This window comes from Mytilus galloprovincialis, chromosome 12 (assembly GCF_965363235.1).
Source record: "Mytilus galloprovincialis chromosome 12, xbMytGall1.hap1.1, whole genome shotgun sequence".
Taxonomy (NCBI): Eukaryota; Metazoa; Mollusca; class Bivalvia; order Mytilida; family Mytilidae; genus Mytilus; species Mytilus galloprovincialis.
In genome coordinates this window covers 77,806,840-77,824,792 of record NC_134849.1, presented here as the reverse complement: position 1 = coordinate 77,824,792, position 17,953 = coordinate 77,806,840, and the positions used below count along the sequence as shown (strand labels likewise).

General features: G+C 31.8%; 1 protein-coding gene across 1 annotated transcript in view; it reads left to right on the top strand.

Annotated features, from left to right (window-relative positions):
- The first annotated feature begins 8,358 nt into the window (after positions 1-8,358).
- LOC143054917 (uncharacterized) overlaps positions 8,359-17,953 on the top strand; it is a 91,873-nt gene continuing 82,278 nt past the window's right edge. The window contains exons 1-2 of the mRNA XM_076228015.1: positions 8,359-8,566; positions 9,835-9,942. Coding sequence (XP_076084130.1) covers positions 8,447-8,566; positions 9,835-9,942 — 228 coding nt within the window. The 5' untranslated portion in view covers positions 8,359-8,446. The remainder of the gene's footprint in view (positions 8,567-9,834; positions 9,943-17,953) is intronic.

The following is a 17,953-nucleotide window of genomic DNA, read 5'->3' as shown; positions in this document are numbered from 1 at the left end:
CATGACTACAAGTTACTTCAGAACATAACAGATTGTACACAAGCAGTATAAAATATACAACTGCAAGTTACCTCAGAACATAACAGATTGTACATCAGCAGTATAAAACACATGACTACAAGTTACTTCAGAACAGAACAGATTGTACACCAGCAGTATAAACATACAACTACAAGTTACCTCAGAACATAACAGATTGAACACATGCAGTATAAACAGACAAATACAAGATACCTCAGAACATAACAGATTGTACATCAGCAGTATAAAATATACAACTGCAAGTAACTTCAGAACATAACAGATTGTACATTAGCAGTATAAAACACACAACCACTAGTTCCTTCAGAACATAACAGATTGTACATAAGCAGTATAAACATACAAATACAAGTTACTTCAGAACATAACAGATTGTACACCAGCAGTATAAAACATACAACTACAAGTTACTTCAGAACATAACAAATTGTACATGAGCAGTGAAGAAACACACAACTACAAGTTACTCAGAACAGAAAAAACTACATCAGAAATATGAAACACACAACAATAAATTACTTCAGAACATAACAGATTGTACACAAGCAGTATAAAACACACAACTACAAGTTACTACAGATTATAACAGATTGTACACCAGCAGTATTAAACACACAACTACAAATTACTTCAGAACAGAACAAATTGTACATAAGACATATAAAGCACACAACAACAAATTACTTCAGAACATAACAGATTGTACACCAGCAGTAAAAACATACAACTGCAAGTTTCTACAGAATATAACAGATTGTACATCTGCAGTATAAAACACAACTGCAAATTACTTCAGAACATAACAGATTGTTCATAAGCAGTATAAAGCTCATAACTACAAGTTACTTCAGAATATAACAGATTGTACACCAGCAGTATAAAATATACAACTACAAGTTACTTCAGAACATAACAGATTGTACATCAGCAGTATAAATACATTAGCAGTATAAAACACATAACTACAAATTACCTCAGAACATAGCAAATTGTACACAAGCAGTATAAAATATACAACTACAAGTTACCTCAGAACATAACAGATTGTACATAAGCAGTATAAAACACATGACTACAAGTTACTTCAGAACATAACAGATTGTACACAAGCAGTATAAAATATACAACTGCAAGTTACCTCAGAACATAACAGATTGTACATCAGCAGTATAAAACACATGACTACAAGTTACTTCAGAACAGAACAGATTGTACACCAGCAGTATAAACATACAACTACAAGTTACCTCAGAACATAACAGATTGAACACATGCAGTATAAACAGACAAATACAAGATACCTCAGAACATAACAGATTGTACATCAGCAGTATAAAATATACAACTGCAAGTAACTTCAGAACATAACAGATTGTACATTAGCAGTATAAAACACACAACCACTAGTTCCTTCAGAACATAACAGATTGTACATAAGCAGTATTAACATACAAATACAAGTTACTTCAGAACATAACAGATTGTACACCAGCAGTATAAAACACACAACTACAAATTACTTCAGAACATAACAGATTATGCATAAGCAGTATAAAACACATAACTACACGTTACCTCAGAACATAGCAAATTGTACATAAGCAGTATAAAACACATGACTATAAGTTACTTCAGAACATAACAGATTGTACACAAGCAGTATAAACATACAAATACAAGTTACTTCAGAACATAATATATTGTACACAAGCAGTATAAAATATACAACTACAAGTTACCTCAGAACATAACAGATTGTACATCAGCAGTATAAATTATACAACTGCAAGTTACTTCAGAACATAACAGATTGTACATAAGCAGTATAAACATACAAATGCAAGTTACTTCAGAACATAATATATTGTACACAAGCAGTATAAAATATACAACTACAAGTTACCTCAGAACATAACAGATTGAACACATGCAGTATAAACAGACAAATACAAGATACCTCAGAAAATAACAGATTGTACATCAGCAGTATAAAATATACAACTGCAAGTAACTTCAGAACATAACAGATTGTACATTAGCAGTATAAAACACACAACCACTAGTTTCTTCAGAACATAACAGATTGTACATAAGCAGTATAAACATACAAATACAAGTTACTTCATAACATAACAGATTGTACACCAGCAGTATAAAACATACAACTACAAGTTACTTCAGAACATAACAAATTGTACATGAGCAGTGAAGAAACACACAACTACAAGTTACTCAGAACAGAAAAAACTACATCAGAAATATGAAACACACAACAATAAATTACTTCAGAACATAACAGATTGTACACAAGCAGTATAAAACACACAACTACAAGTTACTACAGATTATAACAGATTGTACACCAGCAGTATTAAACACACAACTACAAATTACTTCAGAACAGAACAAATTGTACATAAGACATATAAAGCACACAACAACAAATTACTTCAGAACATAACAGATTGTACACCAGCAGTAAAAACATACAACTGCAAGTTTCTACAGAATATAACAGATTGTACATCTGCAGTATAAAACACAACTGCAAATTACTTCAGAACATAACAGATTGTTCATAAGCAGTATAAAGCTCATAACTAAAAGTTACTTCAGAATATAACAGATTGTACACCAGCAGTATAAAATATACAACTACAAGTTACTTCAGAACATAACAGATTGTACATCAGCAGTATAAATACATTAGCAGTATAAAACACATAACTACAAATTACCTCAGAACATAGCAAATTGTACACAAGCAGTATAAAATATACAACTACAAGTTACCTCAGAACATAACAGATTGTACATAAGCAGTATAAAACACATGACTACAAGTTACTTCAGAACATAACAGATTGTACACAAGCAGTATAAAATATACAACTGCAAGTTACCTCAGAACATAACAGATTGTACATCAGCAGTATAAAACACATGACTACAAGTTACTTCAGAACAGAACAGATTGTACACCAGCAGTATAAACATACAACTACAAGTTACCTCAGAACATAACAGATTGAACACATGCAGTATAAACAGACAAATACAAGATACCTCAGAACATAACAGATTGTACATCAGCAGTATAAAATATACAACTGCAAGTAACTTCAGAACATAACAGATTGTACATTAGCAGTATAAAACACACAACCACTAGTTCCTTCAGAACATAACAGATTGTACATAAGCAGTATAAACATACAAATACAAGTTACTTCAGAACATAACAGATTGTACACCAGCAGTATAAAACATACAACTACAAGTTACTTCAGAACATAACAAATTGTACATGAGCAGTGAAGAAACACACAACTACAAGTTACTCAGAACAGAAAAAACTACATCAGAAATATGAAACACACAACTACAAGTTACTACAGATTATAACAGATTGTACACCAGCAGTATTAAACACACAACTACAAATTACTTCAGAACAGAACAAATTGTACATAAGACATATAAAGCACACAACAACAAATTACTTCAGAACATAACAGATTGTACACCAGCAGTAAAAACATACAACTGCAAGTTTCTACAGAATATAACAGATTGTACATCTGCAGTATAAAACACAACTGCAAATTACTTCAGAACATAACAGATTGTTCATAAGCAGTATAAAGCTCATAACTACAAGTTACTTCAGAATATAACAGATTGTACACCAGCAGTATAAAATATACAACTACAAGTTACTTCAGAACATAACAGATTGTACATCAGCAGTATAAATACATTAGCAGTATAAAACACATAACTACAAATTACCTCAGAACATAGCAAATTGTACACAAGCAGTATAAAATATACAACTACAAGTTACCTCAGAACATAACAGATTGTACATAAGCAGTATAAAACACATGACTACAAGTTACTTCAGAACATAACAGATTGTACACAAGCAGTATAAAATATACAACTGCAAGTTACCTCAGAACATAACAGATTGTACATCAGCAGTATAAAACACATGACTACAAGTTACTTCAGAACAGAACAGATTGTACACCAGCAGTATAAACATACAAGTTACCTCAGAACATAACAGATTGAACACATGCAGTATAAACAGACAAATACAAGATACCTCAGAACATAACAGATTGTACATCAGCAGTATAAAATATACAGCTGCAAGTAACTTCAGAACATAACAGATTGTACATTAGCAGTATAAAACACACAACCACTAGTTCCTTCAGAACATAACAGATTGTACATAAGCAGTATTAACATACAAATACAAGTTACTTCAGAACATAACAGATTGTACACCAGCAGTATAAAACACACAACTACAAATTACTTCAGAACATAACAGATTATGCATAAGCAGTATAAAACACATAACTACACGTTACCTCAGAACATAGCAAATTGTACATAAGCAGTATAAAACACATGACTATAAGTTACTTCAGAACATAACAGATTGTACACAAGCAGTATAAACATACAAATACAAGTTACTTCAGAACATAATATATTGTACACAAGCAGTATAAAATATACAACTACAAGTTACCTCAGAACATAACAGATTGTACATCAGCAGTATAAATTATACAACTGCAAGTTACTTCAGAACATAACAGATTGTACATAAGCAGTATAAACATACAAATGCAAGTTACTTCAGAACATAATATATTGTACACAAGCAGTATAAAATATACAACTACAAGTTACCTCAGAACATAACAGATTGAACACATGCAGTATAAACAGACAAATACAAGATACCTCAGAACATAACAGATTGTACATCAGCAGTATAAAATATACAACTGCAAGTAACTTCAGAACATAACAGATTGTACATTAGCAGTATAAAACACACAACCACTAGTTTCTTCAGAACATAACAGATTGTACATAAGCAGTATAAACATACAAATGCAAGTTACTTCAGAACATAACAGATTGTACACCAGCAGTATAAAACATACAACTACAAGTTACTTCAGAACATAACAAATTGTACATGAGCAGTGAAGAAACACACAACTACAAGTTACTCAGAACAGAAAAAACTACATCAGAAATATGAAACACACAACAATAAATTACTTCAGAACATAACAGATTGTACACAAGCAGTATAAAACACACAACTACAAGTTACTACAGATTATAACAGATTGTACACCAGCAGTATTAAACACACAACTACAAATTACTTCAGAACAGAACAAATTGTACATAAGACATATAAAGCACACAAAAACAAATTACTTCAGAACATAACAGATTGTACACCAGCAGTAAAAACATACAACTGCAAGTTTCTACAGAATATAACAGATTGTACATCTGCAGTATAAAACACAACTGCAAATTACTTCAGAACATAACAGATTGTTCATAAGCAGTATAAAGCTCATAACTACAAGTTACTTCAGAATGTAACAGATTGTACACCAGCAGTATAAAATATACAACTACAAGTTACTTCAGAACATAACAGATTGTACATCAGCAGTATAAATACATTAGCAGTATAAAACACATAACTACAAATTACCTCAGAACATAGCAAATTGTACACAAGCAGTATAAAATATACAACTACAAGTTACCTCAGAACATAACAGATTGTACATAAGCAGTATAAAACACATGACTACAAGTTACTTCAGAACATAACAGATTGTACACAAGCAGTATAAAATATACAACTGCAAGTTACCTCAGAACATAACAGATTGTACATCAGCAGTATAAAACACATGACTACAAGTTACTTCAGAACAGAACAGATTGTACACCAGCAGTTTAAACATACAACTACAAGTTACCTCAGAACATAACAGATTGAACACATGCAGTATAAACAGACAAATACAAGATACCTCAGAACATAACAGATTGTACATCAGCAGTATAAAATATACAACTGCAAGTAACTTCAGAACATAACAGATTGTACATTAGCAGTATAAAACACACAACCACTAGTTCCTTCAGAACATAACAGATTGTACATAAGCAGTATAAACATACAAATACAAGTTACTTCAGAACATAACAGATTGTACACCAGCAGTATAAAACACACAACTACAAATTACTTCAGAACATAACAGATTATGCATAAGCAGTATAAAACACATAACTACACGTTACCTCAGAACATAGCAAATTTTACATAAGCAGTATAAAACACATGACTATAAGTTACTTCAGAACATAACAGATTGTACACAAGCAGTATAAACATACAAATACAAGTTACTTCAGAACATAATATATTGTACACAAGCAGTATAAAATATACAACTACAAGTTACCTCAGAACATAACAGATTGTACATAAGCAGTATAAAACACATAACTACATGTTACTTCAGAACATAGCAGATTGTACATAAGCAGTATAAAACACACAACTACAAGTTACTTCAGAACATAACAGATTATACATAAGCAGTATAAACATACAACTACAAGTTACTTCAGAACATAACAGATTGTACATTAGCAGTATAAAACATACAACTGCAAGTTACTTCAGAACATAACAGATTATACATAAGCAGTATAAACATACAACTACAAGTTACTTCAGAACATAACAGATTGTACATCAGCAGTATAAACTATACAACTACAAGTTACTTCAGAACATAACAGATTGTACATTAGCAGTATAAACTATACAACTACAAGTTACTTCAGAACATAACAGATTGTACATTAGCAGTATAAACTATACAACCACAAGTTACTTCAGAACATAACAGATTGTACATTAGCAGTATAAACTATACAACTACAAGTTACTTCAGAACATAACAGATTGTACATTAGCAGTATAAACTATACAACTACAAGTTACTTCAGAACATAACAGATTGTACATTAGCAGTATAAACTATACAACTACAAGTTACTTCAGAACATAACAGATTGTACATTAGCAGAATAAAACACATAACTACAAGTTACTTCAGAACATAATATGATAATATATCTGTATGGAAACTGATATTTATATCATTATACTGAATTCAATATTAAATCAAAATCTGTTTTTAATTTAACAGTTTAAATGAGAGAAAAAAAAGTACTTAAAGGTATTTTTTTCACTCATTAATTGTTTTTTGTTTGTTTTGAATTATAGTTGATAAAGTTCTTACTTTGAATATTTACAAGAACATTTTTTACACCAAGGTTTTACAGCGGGTGTAAAACAAATATCACACATGTTTGTTATTGCTTCACTTTGACCACATTCCTTAATATATACAAAATTATGTTGTTAATTAGACAGGGTTAATGGACAACAAATATTTGTAAGAATCATATAAAGTGGGGGGTCTCATTTTGTTTGTCTCCTCGTACTAAATCATGAAATGTAACTATTTTTCATATTTCTTTGAAAAAGTTACTTTTTAAAAAATTGATCATTATTCTGAATCATGTTAATCAGACAGATTTAATCATTATTTTAACAAATACTTGTTAGAATTATATAACGTGAGGTGTCATTTTACTCAGAGAATTGTAATGAATCCATTGATATAAATATTTTACTAATTTCTTAAAAAAAAATTTTTTTTGACATGACAGTTCATGTTGTTTATTTGTTGTTTATGCAGAATATAAATACAAGTGTGACTGGTCATTTTATTGAGTTTTGACCACTGATTCATGTGATATATATTTTGTTTATATTTATTACACAACATTGTCCAGTTTATCAGACAAGTTTTGATGTCAGTTGTATTATTCCAGGAGTATGATGGATATACAGCATTAATGATTGCTGCCAGTGGAGGACACCTGGAGATCTGTAGACTTCTCATTGATAGAGGATGTAAGATCGACATCACAGATGTATGTTATCTACTTAGTCTGATCACATTACTATTAATCTACACTAAATCATGTTGTTAACTAGAGAGGTTTAATTTACTATTATTTGTAATATTTATATAAAGTGGGGTCTCATTTTACTCATATTATTGTTCTGATTTAGAAAATATTACTCCTTTTCATGTTTCTTAAAAAAAATATTTTATTAAAATGAACAATTGTACTGAATCTACACTAATTCCTGATGTTAATTAGACAGTTTTAATGAACAAATATGTGTAAGAATCATATAAAGTGGGGTCTCATTTTGTTTGTTTTGTCCATCTGAATCCATTGATATAATTATTTTACACATTTCTTGAAAAAAATATTTTTTTAAGATATCAGGTTTTATGGAAATTTTGACATTTCACAACAAAACATGTTTATTGTTTGTTTATACACAATATAAATACAAGTGTGACTGGTCATTTTATTCAGTTTTGACCACTGATTCATGTGATATATATTTTGTTTATATTTATTACACAACATTGTCCAGTTTATCAGACAAGTTTTGATGTCAGTTGTATTATTCCAGGAGTATGGACAGACAGCATTAATGTTTGCTGCCGATAGAGGACACCTGGAGGTCTGTAGACTCCTCATTGATAGAGGATGTAAGATCGACATCACAGATGTATGTTATCTACTTAGTCTGATCACATTACTATTAATCTACACAAAATCATGTTGTTAATTAGACAGGTTTAATTAACAAATATTTGTAATAATTATATAAAGTGGGGTCTCATTTTACTCGTATTATTGTTCTGAATCAGAAAATATTACTTTTTTCATGTTTCTTTAAAAAATTTTTTTTTTTATTAAAATGGACAATGATACTGAATCTACACTAATTCCTGTTGTTAATCAGACAGTTTTAATGAAGAATCATATAAAGTGGGGTCTCATTTTGTTTGTTTTGTTCTACTGAATCCATTGAAATAATTATTTCACACATTTCTTGAAAAAAATATTTTTTTAAGATATGAGGTTTAATGGAAGTTTTGACATTTCACAACAAAACATGTTTATTTATTGTTTATATACAATATAAATACAAGTGTGACTGGTCATTTTATTCAGTTTTGACCACTGATTCATGTGATATATATTTTGTTTATATTTATTACACAACATTGTCCAGTTTATCAGACAAGTTTTGATGTCAGTTGTATTATTCCAGGAGTATGGAGGATGGACAGCATTAATGAAGGCTGCCAGGGAAGGACACCTGGAGATCTGTCGTCTCCTCATTGATAGAGGATGTAAGATCGACATCACAGATGTATGTTATCTACTTAGTCTGATCACATTACTATTAATCTACACAAAATCATGTTGTTAATTAGACAGTTTTAATGAACAAATATTTGTAATAATTATATAAAGTGGGGTCTCATTTTACTCGTATTATTGTTCTGAATCAGAAAATATAACTCTTTTCATGTTTCTTTAAATGTTTTTTTTTTTTATTAAAATGGACAATGATACTGAATCTACACTAATTCCTGTTGTTAATCAGACAGTTTTAATGAAGAATCATATAAAGTGGGGTCTCATTTTGTTTGTTTTGTTCTACTGAATCCATTGATAAAATTATTTTACACATTTCTTGAAAAAAATATTTATTTTAAGATATCAGGTTTAATGGAAATTTTGACATCTCACAACAAAACATGTTTATTTATTGTTTATATACAATATAAATACAAGTGTGACTGGTCATTTTATTCAGTTTTGACCACTGATTGATGTGATATATATTTTGTTTATATTTATTACACAACATTGTCCAGTTTATCAGACAAATTTTAATGTCAGTTTTAGGATATGTTGTATATTATTGATATTGATAACAAAGTATTGTACATTATAGTTACATGTTATTTGGTTATATTATAGAGAGATGGAAGAACAGCTTTACATGTGGCTGCTGGGTATGGACATCTACAGACCACAAGATGTCTGGTAGAACAAGGAGGTGCCAGTCCCTTGATTAAAACACATCAGGTAATATTTTATAGTATATGACCAGTGATCAACTATTAAGTAATGAATCACTAAAATGATGTATAACATATGGTTGGATTCTGTGTAAAGGCTATAGTTAAAAGTCATATGATTATTTAAATTGGACTTAAAATATGAAAAAGTTATAGACTTGAATGGCTAAATTTAACTATAAAACACATAGACTATCTAGCTGTAATTAAAGTCAGTGTAAACAAACAGCTTGTTAAACAAAACTTACACCAATCCGTTGTCATGACAATTATAACAAAGACTAATCACTAGACAATATTTGTATGTTCAACAAGGAGGCAATAAAAAATGTTTAATAATTTTATATTGTGTCGGCACTTTGAAAATAATTTGAAAGAGATGATCCTATAAACATGATGAAGACTATAATTTTTTTCAAATTCCTGTATTCGAATTGTCTAGTGGCAGAGATACCTATCATCTTTGTCATAATTTATTTATTTTCTTATTTTAACAATATCAGTGATAACACTAAAAACTATAAAATGCTGTAAAATAACAATATAAAGATATAGGAGGGTAGAAATAGGGTATACAAGTAGAGGAGGATGTGGATGGGGTATACAGATATAGGAGGATGTGGATGGGGTATACAGATATAGGAGGGTAGAAATAGGGTATACAAGTAGAGGAGGATGTGGATGGGGTATACAGATATAGGAGGATGTGGATAGGGTATACAGATATAGGAGGGTAGAAATAGGGTATACAAGTAGAGGAGGGTGTGGATGGGGTATACAGATATAGGAGGGTAGAAATAGGGTATAAAAATAGAGGAGGGTGTGGATGGGGTATATAGATATAGGAGGGTAGAAATAGGGTATAAAAATAGAGGAGGGTGTGGATGGGGTATATAGATATAGGAGGGTAGAAATATGGTATACAAGTAGAGGAGGGTGTGGATGGGGTATATAGATATAGGAGGGTAGAAATAGGGTATAAAAATAGAGGAGGGTGTGGATGGGGTATATAGATATAGGAGGGTAGAAATAAGGTATACAAGTAGAGGAGGGTGTGGATGGGGTATATAGATATAGGAGGGTAGAAATAGGGTATAAAAATAGAGGAGGGTGTGGATGGGGTATATAGATATAGGAGGGTAGAAATAGGGTATACAAGTAGAGGAGGGTGTGGATGGGGTATATAGATATAGGAGGGTAGAAATAGGGTATACAAGTAGAGGAGGGTGTGGATGGGGTATATAGATATAGGAGGGTAGAAATAGGGTATACAAGTAGAGGAGGGTGTGGATGGGGTATATAGATATAGGAGGGTAGAAATAGGGTATAAAAATAGAGGAGGGTGTGGATGGGGTATATAGATATAGGAGGGTAGAAATAAGGTATACAAGTAGAGGAGGGTGTGGATGGGGTATATAGATATAGGAGGGTAGAAATAGGGTATAAAAATAGAGGAGGGTGTGGATGGGTATATAGATATAGGAGGGTAGAAATAAGGTATACACATAGAGGAGGGTGTGGATGGGGTACACATATATAGTAGGGTATGAATGGGGTATACAAATAAAGGAGGGTGTGGATGGAGTATACAGATATAGGAGGATTTGGATGGGGTATACAGATATATGAGGGTTTGGATAGGGTATACAGATATAGGAGAGTGTGGATGGGATATACAGATATAGGATGGTGTGAATGGGGTATATAGATATAGGAGGATGTGGGTGGGGTATACAGATATAGGTTGGTGTGGATAGGGTATACAGATATAGAAGGCTCAGGATGGGGTATACAGATATAGGAGGGTATGGATGGGGAATACAAATATAGGAGGGTGTGGATAGGGTATACAGATGGGTCAACATTTATAATTAATTCTCCATAGGCGGTAATGGTAACGCAGTCCATATCGTTTACTTGAACATGTATGATGGCTCATATCGAAGCTGATACATTTATACATGTGTGGTTAAATTTTCGGGGTGGCAAGTGAGATTATTTTTTTCGCAAATTGCTGGACCCCCATGACCCCAGAAGATGGTGATATCTCATGAAATAATCCCAAAATTCTGATCATAAAATTCAATAAAAAAATTGTCCTTTCTTATAATTTATTTCAGGTCAAATCTACATATTTCTTTTCCCATCACATCAGCAGCTCTATAAAACAGTTCTTATTGTTCATTTATGTCCATTTTTAAAATCACAGCATCCACAATTGTATGGTGGACTGATATTGTTTTTTAATTACATCATCTGAAGGTTCCTCATCTCAAGGTCCATTAGGGATCCTGACCCATATTAGATCAGCAAATGTCAGATTCCACTTGTATTGCAGTATAAATTCCATCGGTACACCTTTTCGAACAGTTTTTTTCTGCGTCTGAAATAAAATAAGTTAATTTTTAGTATTTTTAAATAAGCATGCTTATTACTGTTCCTTATATCTTTTAATAGAAAAAAGCACAAAATCCATATGTTATCAATTCGCAATTTAGACATTGATTAAGACTTTTCATAGCTTAAAGTGTCTTTCAACAAACCTTAATTACCTTAGCTTACTGACTTTATAAAAATCATCATATTTAGATAATAAATCATGAAAATTTTGTGTTTTTAACTGCAAATAAGGTAGATTTAAGGATTTTTTCACTCAGAAAATAATGTTTTTGATATTTGTTTCTTTCATAGAGAATGATAGAAGGAATAGAACATTTTTATTTTTATAACACTGTTAAGATCATTCACAGACCATTCTAAAACAGGTTTTAGTTTTAAAATCCATCAAGTAATAACCATTTTTGAGTTCTTTTTGTGCGAGTGTTCAAATAGGGAAAAATTGTGCTTTTCTTTGGTGAAGATAACATTGTGACGTCATGACTTTATGATGTCATAATTTTTTAGAATTGTACAAACATAACAGAGTGTATATTTATTCAATAATGAAAGGGAAAAGGAAAAGAAACCAATATAAGGTTGGTAACCAAGCCAATCTATTGCATTTTGTATCCCTAACAACAGATCAAGGTTGTGGTGTTAAAAATGGTGTTGCTCCATCTACACCTCCATCTACACAGGTTTTAAAAAATTTATCTATACAAGTTTCACCTGCACCACTTAAACTTAAATTTTCTAATTCCACTACAGATTTGACACCTAAAAACACCACAGAATCTGTCTGGTTACCCCGCCTTACAGAAAAGGAATTCAAGCTGTACTCAAAAGAGAGTTACGATAAAAAATCTTATGTAGCCCCCCAAACTGAAAAATGTGCAACTACAGTCAAACTACTAAGACCCAATAAATTGTCAGATGATTATTTAGATGAATATCTAGAGGAGAAAAGTACTGAAAATAGAACAGTAGATAGAGATCTTAATAGTCTTATAATTTGTCATTTAAATAAAAGTCCAAAGTGTGTTGTTCCACATTTTGAACTGGTACAAGAGACTCAATGGGGTCTTGGTTGGATTTGGGAAATGAAGTGTACCAAGTGTAAATTTATTTCAGAAAAATATAAACTATTTAGAGAAATTAACACTTGACGTGATAGTGCTACAATTAACTATGGGTTTCAGACTGGCGTGAATATTGGTAATGATAGCGCACAACTATTTTATACTGGTTCATGTATTCCTCCTATGTCAAAAGGAACAATGCAGAGAATAACAAATAATGTTTGTGACAAGGTTGTAAAACTTGCTGAAAATGAAACCAAACAAGTAGTTGAGAGTTTCAGAAAGAGAAATCAAACCTTAGGGTTAAATAAAATAGTCCTGTAAAATTATAAATGGATGGTACCTATCAGAGTGTGCATATAAAAAGTAGACATAAAATATGACAAAATGCATCACAAGTTATTGGTATTGCCTGTGAAAATGAAACTGACAATCATGATATCATTGGTGTTCACCTTGTAAACAAACTTTGCTGGGTTGTTGCATCGTTACGCGGTAAAGGTTATGACATTGAATGTCCTAATCATAAGTACTGCACATCAAAAACAAGTAGGTATGATCCTTGAGTGAGAAGGATCTTGGGTATGAAATAGGTAAAAAAAATTGCTAAACTTGATTTACTTGTGGACTATTGTACTAATGATGGGGATGCAAAAAGTGTACAAGGTTTACGAGAAGCAATGCAAGAAATATTTGACCCTTTATGGTCAGTAAATAGACTGGCAGATACTATACACCTGGGTCAAAGTCAGTTCCGTGAGGTATTGCGAGCAAAATTTAGTGTCGGTATGTTCCCTGGAGCTACTAAGGCCCAAAGGAATAATATTAAAACAGCTTTTGCCAATGATTTAAAATTACGTTCACAAGGTATAATGAAATGTTTATTTGCAAAATATAATGGTGGCCGACAACAAATTTCAAAATGTTTGCCCCGCATTGTTAAGTCTTTCGTGAATTGTTATAGTGGTAATTTAGCGATACGTGTAGATGGAGCATACCACTATGTAATGGTGGTATAAAAACTTGTTGGTGGTACAAATCTATTAACCTTAGCAGTCATGGTTTACAAAATGGGTCTTTGAAACCAAATAAGACTGACAAATTATTAATAGAATCATTGTTAGAAATGAAACTTTCTCAGACCGCATTAAATCAGATGCAATTTTTCAGCAATACTAATAAGTGTGAGTCCGTCAATAGGACAATTTCTACATACCTATCTAAGAATAAGAATTTTTCTCGCAATGTCTTAGGCCGTGCATCTGCAGCAGTCTTGAAAGTCAATAATAAAAGGGATGCTGCATTGACTAAGACCCTAAAAGCTGTAGGTTGTGGTCTAGGTAGAAAGTCCCCTGCTGTAGTGGCTCTGAAAAAATACGTAAATGTGAAGTATATGATTGTGCATATCAAAAAAGTTTACGTGTCAAATTAAACAGGTTAAAAGCTCGCAAAAACAGACTATCGATTTCTTGTTAAACAAGAGACTGCGAAAAAGGTTGATTGGTGGATATAAAAAACATCAGTTAGAACCAAAGCTATGTCAGAGTTCAAGTCGGAAAGAATTCGTTCCACAGCCAGGTTGTAGTTCTTGGCCAGATTAATATTTGTATTAAAAGGTTACACAATATGGTTTTTTTTCAGCCTTTCAGGAAGCTACTGCATATTTATTTATTTATTTATTTACAAGATTGGTCGTTTATATAAATATACAGTGTTAACTACGGTTCCTTATTTGTGCATTGTGATTAAAAATTCGTATGCATCATTAATTTCATTTGTTTACAACTCTGTCTTGTATTGTTTTGTCGTACTATTAAATTTCATGACTGTATCATGTGTTTCAATCAGTTTACCTTAGAACTATCACATGGTTAGGTTTAAAATTAATGGTAAACCCTAGTTTTTAGTTTTTAGTGCTTACTGTTTTAATTTATTGACATAACTGCACGACTCGATTCTCAATTGATAGTGGTAAGATAATTGTTTCAAAGAATCCTGTTAAACTTTTGTGAAAGACGGTTTTAATTTTGCAGTGTTGGGAGAGTTTATGTTCTATTTTGAAGGCAATTGTAGTGACCTGCAATACAAGTACCGTTCCATTTGAGTTAAGTTATATGTCTTGTGTTTCTGTCTCTGACCTAGGTCTTCTGTATTTGGCATGTGTAGTGCATCATGACATTGTTCCGTGTACCATGATGAACTTTCGTGCATGACTGCTGTGTATATTTTTGACATGGAACTATTGACCAGAATATGACTTTTTGACTCTTGACCTATGCACGTTGGGTGTGTCATCGGGATACAGTGTGTATATTACCTTGACCTCAAAATATAATTTCCAATTGACCTTGCTTCTGAATATGTGGCATGTAGATGTATTGTCATAAGATGGTGAGGGTAGTGGCAATAAAAACTTCATGTGAGCTTGACCTTTCGCCTCAATGTACAACTTGAATATTTTGTTTGAATTAAGGTAACACGATACCGAATGGCATATCTCCCGTTTTCCAAAATTTTTGGCATACGTGTACTTTGAATCGAGTTACATTGGAATATGTAATAAAAAATGGGGGTCACCATTTTAGTTTTTTTGTAATTTTCATAGGAAAACGTCAATTTTGGCGACAATTTTACTTAGGTATATAGGGGAAATGCTGTTTTTCCGGCTAACCTTTTTAGATTTTCAAATGGATGGCTATTTTCTTATATACGGAGAAGAACAAAAAAACTAAAATAATATCCAGGATTGCAGAGTGAATCATACACGTATAGAAACTCATATGTCACATCCTTGTTTTTGAAATAAATGGCTTCAAAGTTGATCGATAGGCCTAGAATTTGACCAAAAACGTGTGACGTTATGGTGTACGGAATCTAACGTTATTCCTTCTCAGAGAAATGGAGAAAAACATATGTGTCCGGATCTGATGAATGAGTATATTTTATTTTCATATCCTCTGTCGACTGTCGTAAAGTTCCTAGTAATACAATATAAAATTCTACTGAATCAGATTTATACAAACAAGCCAAGTTTGTATTCTGTTGTCTTATATTGTTATTCTTTTCTGTAGTCTCATATTTATTTTTCTCAGTGTAATGTTGTATATTTATTGAGTCTCATAAAGTGGGATATTGTTTCTGTACTTTTAGTATGCTGTTGTTTTATTTGTATAGTTGTTGGAGTGAGTGGTTTGCCAATACTCCTTGTCTATGCCTCTAATGTCAGTGATCAAAACACTTACTCAAAGTGATACTCTCATAATAGAGCAAATCTCAATTAATGTCCAAATCTCATCCTTGTAATTGGGCAAATACCAGCTCCGAAAAACAATACCAAATGTAACATAAGGGATATATGTTTGTAAACCAAAAACATGGTCTTAGCAAATCATACTGGCTTAAAGCAGAAAGATATATTAGAATGAATAATAATGTTATTGGGATACGATTGCTTTTAAGCAATCTGTAGACTTTTACCGTTGACTCAAGGCTCATTCCCTCACGTCAACCTTTTTATTCTAAACATTCAGCAACATCTCAGATTCTTATGATTGTCTTGCTTTAAAAGGTAAAAACAAGCAAAAGGATTGAACATAAACAACTTTCCTGTAATGTTCTTCTCATAATCTTCATGTTTGATTTTTCCCTTGACTTATATGCGTGTTTTTAACAACACGGAAAATCAGAATTAAGCAGTATTTATATTTAGTGTTTTTATAAATTTAGAAACACGTCAGAGGGAATTCCTCAGTTTTGATAAATGGGAGAGTTCTTTGAATTCCGATAATTCTATTTCTGTCATATAAGAACTGAAGTGGAGTTTTCTATATTTTACTGTTATGAAACTGATACTGTACTCTCATAAAGAAATTGAGACTCATTCATCATATCATAAATTAAATGAACGTTCTTGTTCCAAATCGCAAGTCGCGGGTTTGTTTATGTATTAATGCGCATGCGTATAGTTTTTTCTTGATTTCAAGGGGTATCGGATTGAGTGGTTGTTCTGGATTCCCCGCTTATTAATTAATTTGAAACTCATTGGATTCTTTCTATGTCTGCCTGCTATTGAGGGTTTAATAATGTTGTTGCATAATTTAAAATCATATGCATTATTTAAATTAAAATAAATGAAGTTTTACCTATAACACCCCTTTAGCCGAAATGGAGTCTTCCATATTATCGTTTCGAGTTGTATCCCTTTCAGAAGTATTTCCCGTCAAAATCGTCAAGAAAAAATTAACTCGTTAGATGTCGATAAACGTCGTATTATATTAAGAACGATCTCAATTTAAACAGATGAGTGTATATGGAAGGATTCATGCCCACTGACCCAAAGGAAATTAATAATTAAAGATTTAGAAATGGGGTTCCTCCTAGAATTAACGGTGATAAAGATACGGAGTGAATAGTCCGAGATTACTGGGTACAAGTCAAATCGGAACCTGGTTAAATCGGCACCTATTTAAAAGTCAATTCGGAATCCAATAATATTTGATATAATATACGGGACTGGGAAATGGGGTTCCTCCTAGAATTAACGGTGATAAGATACGAAGT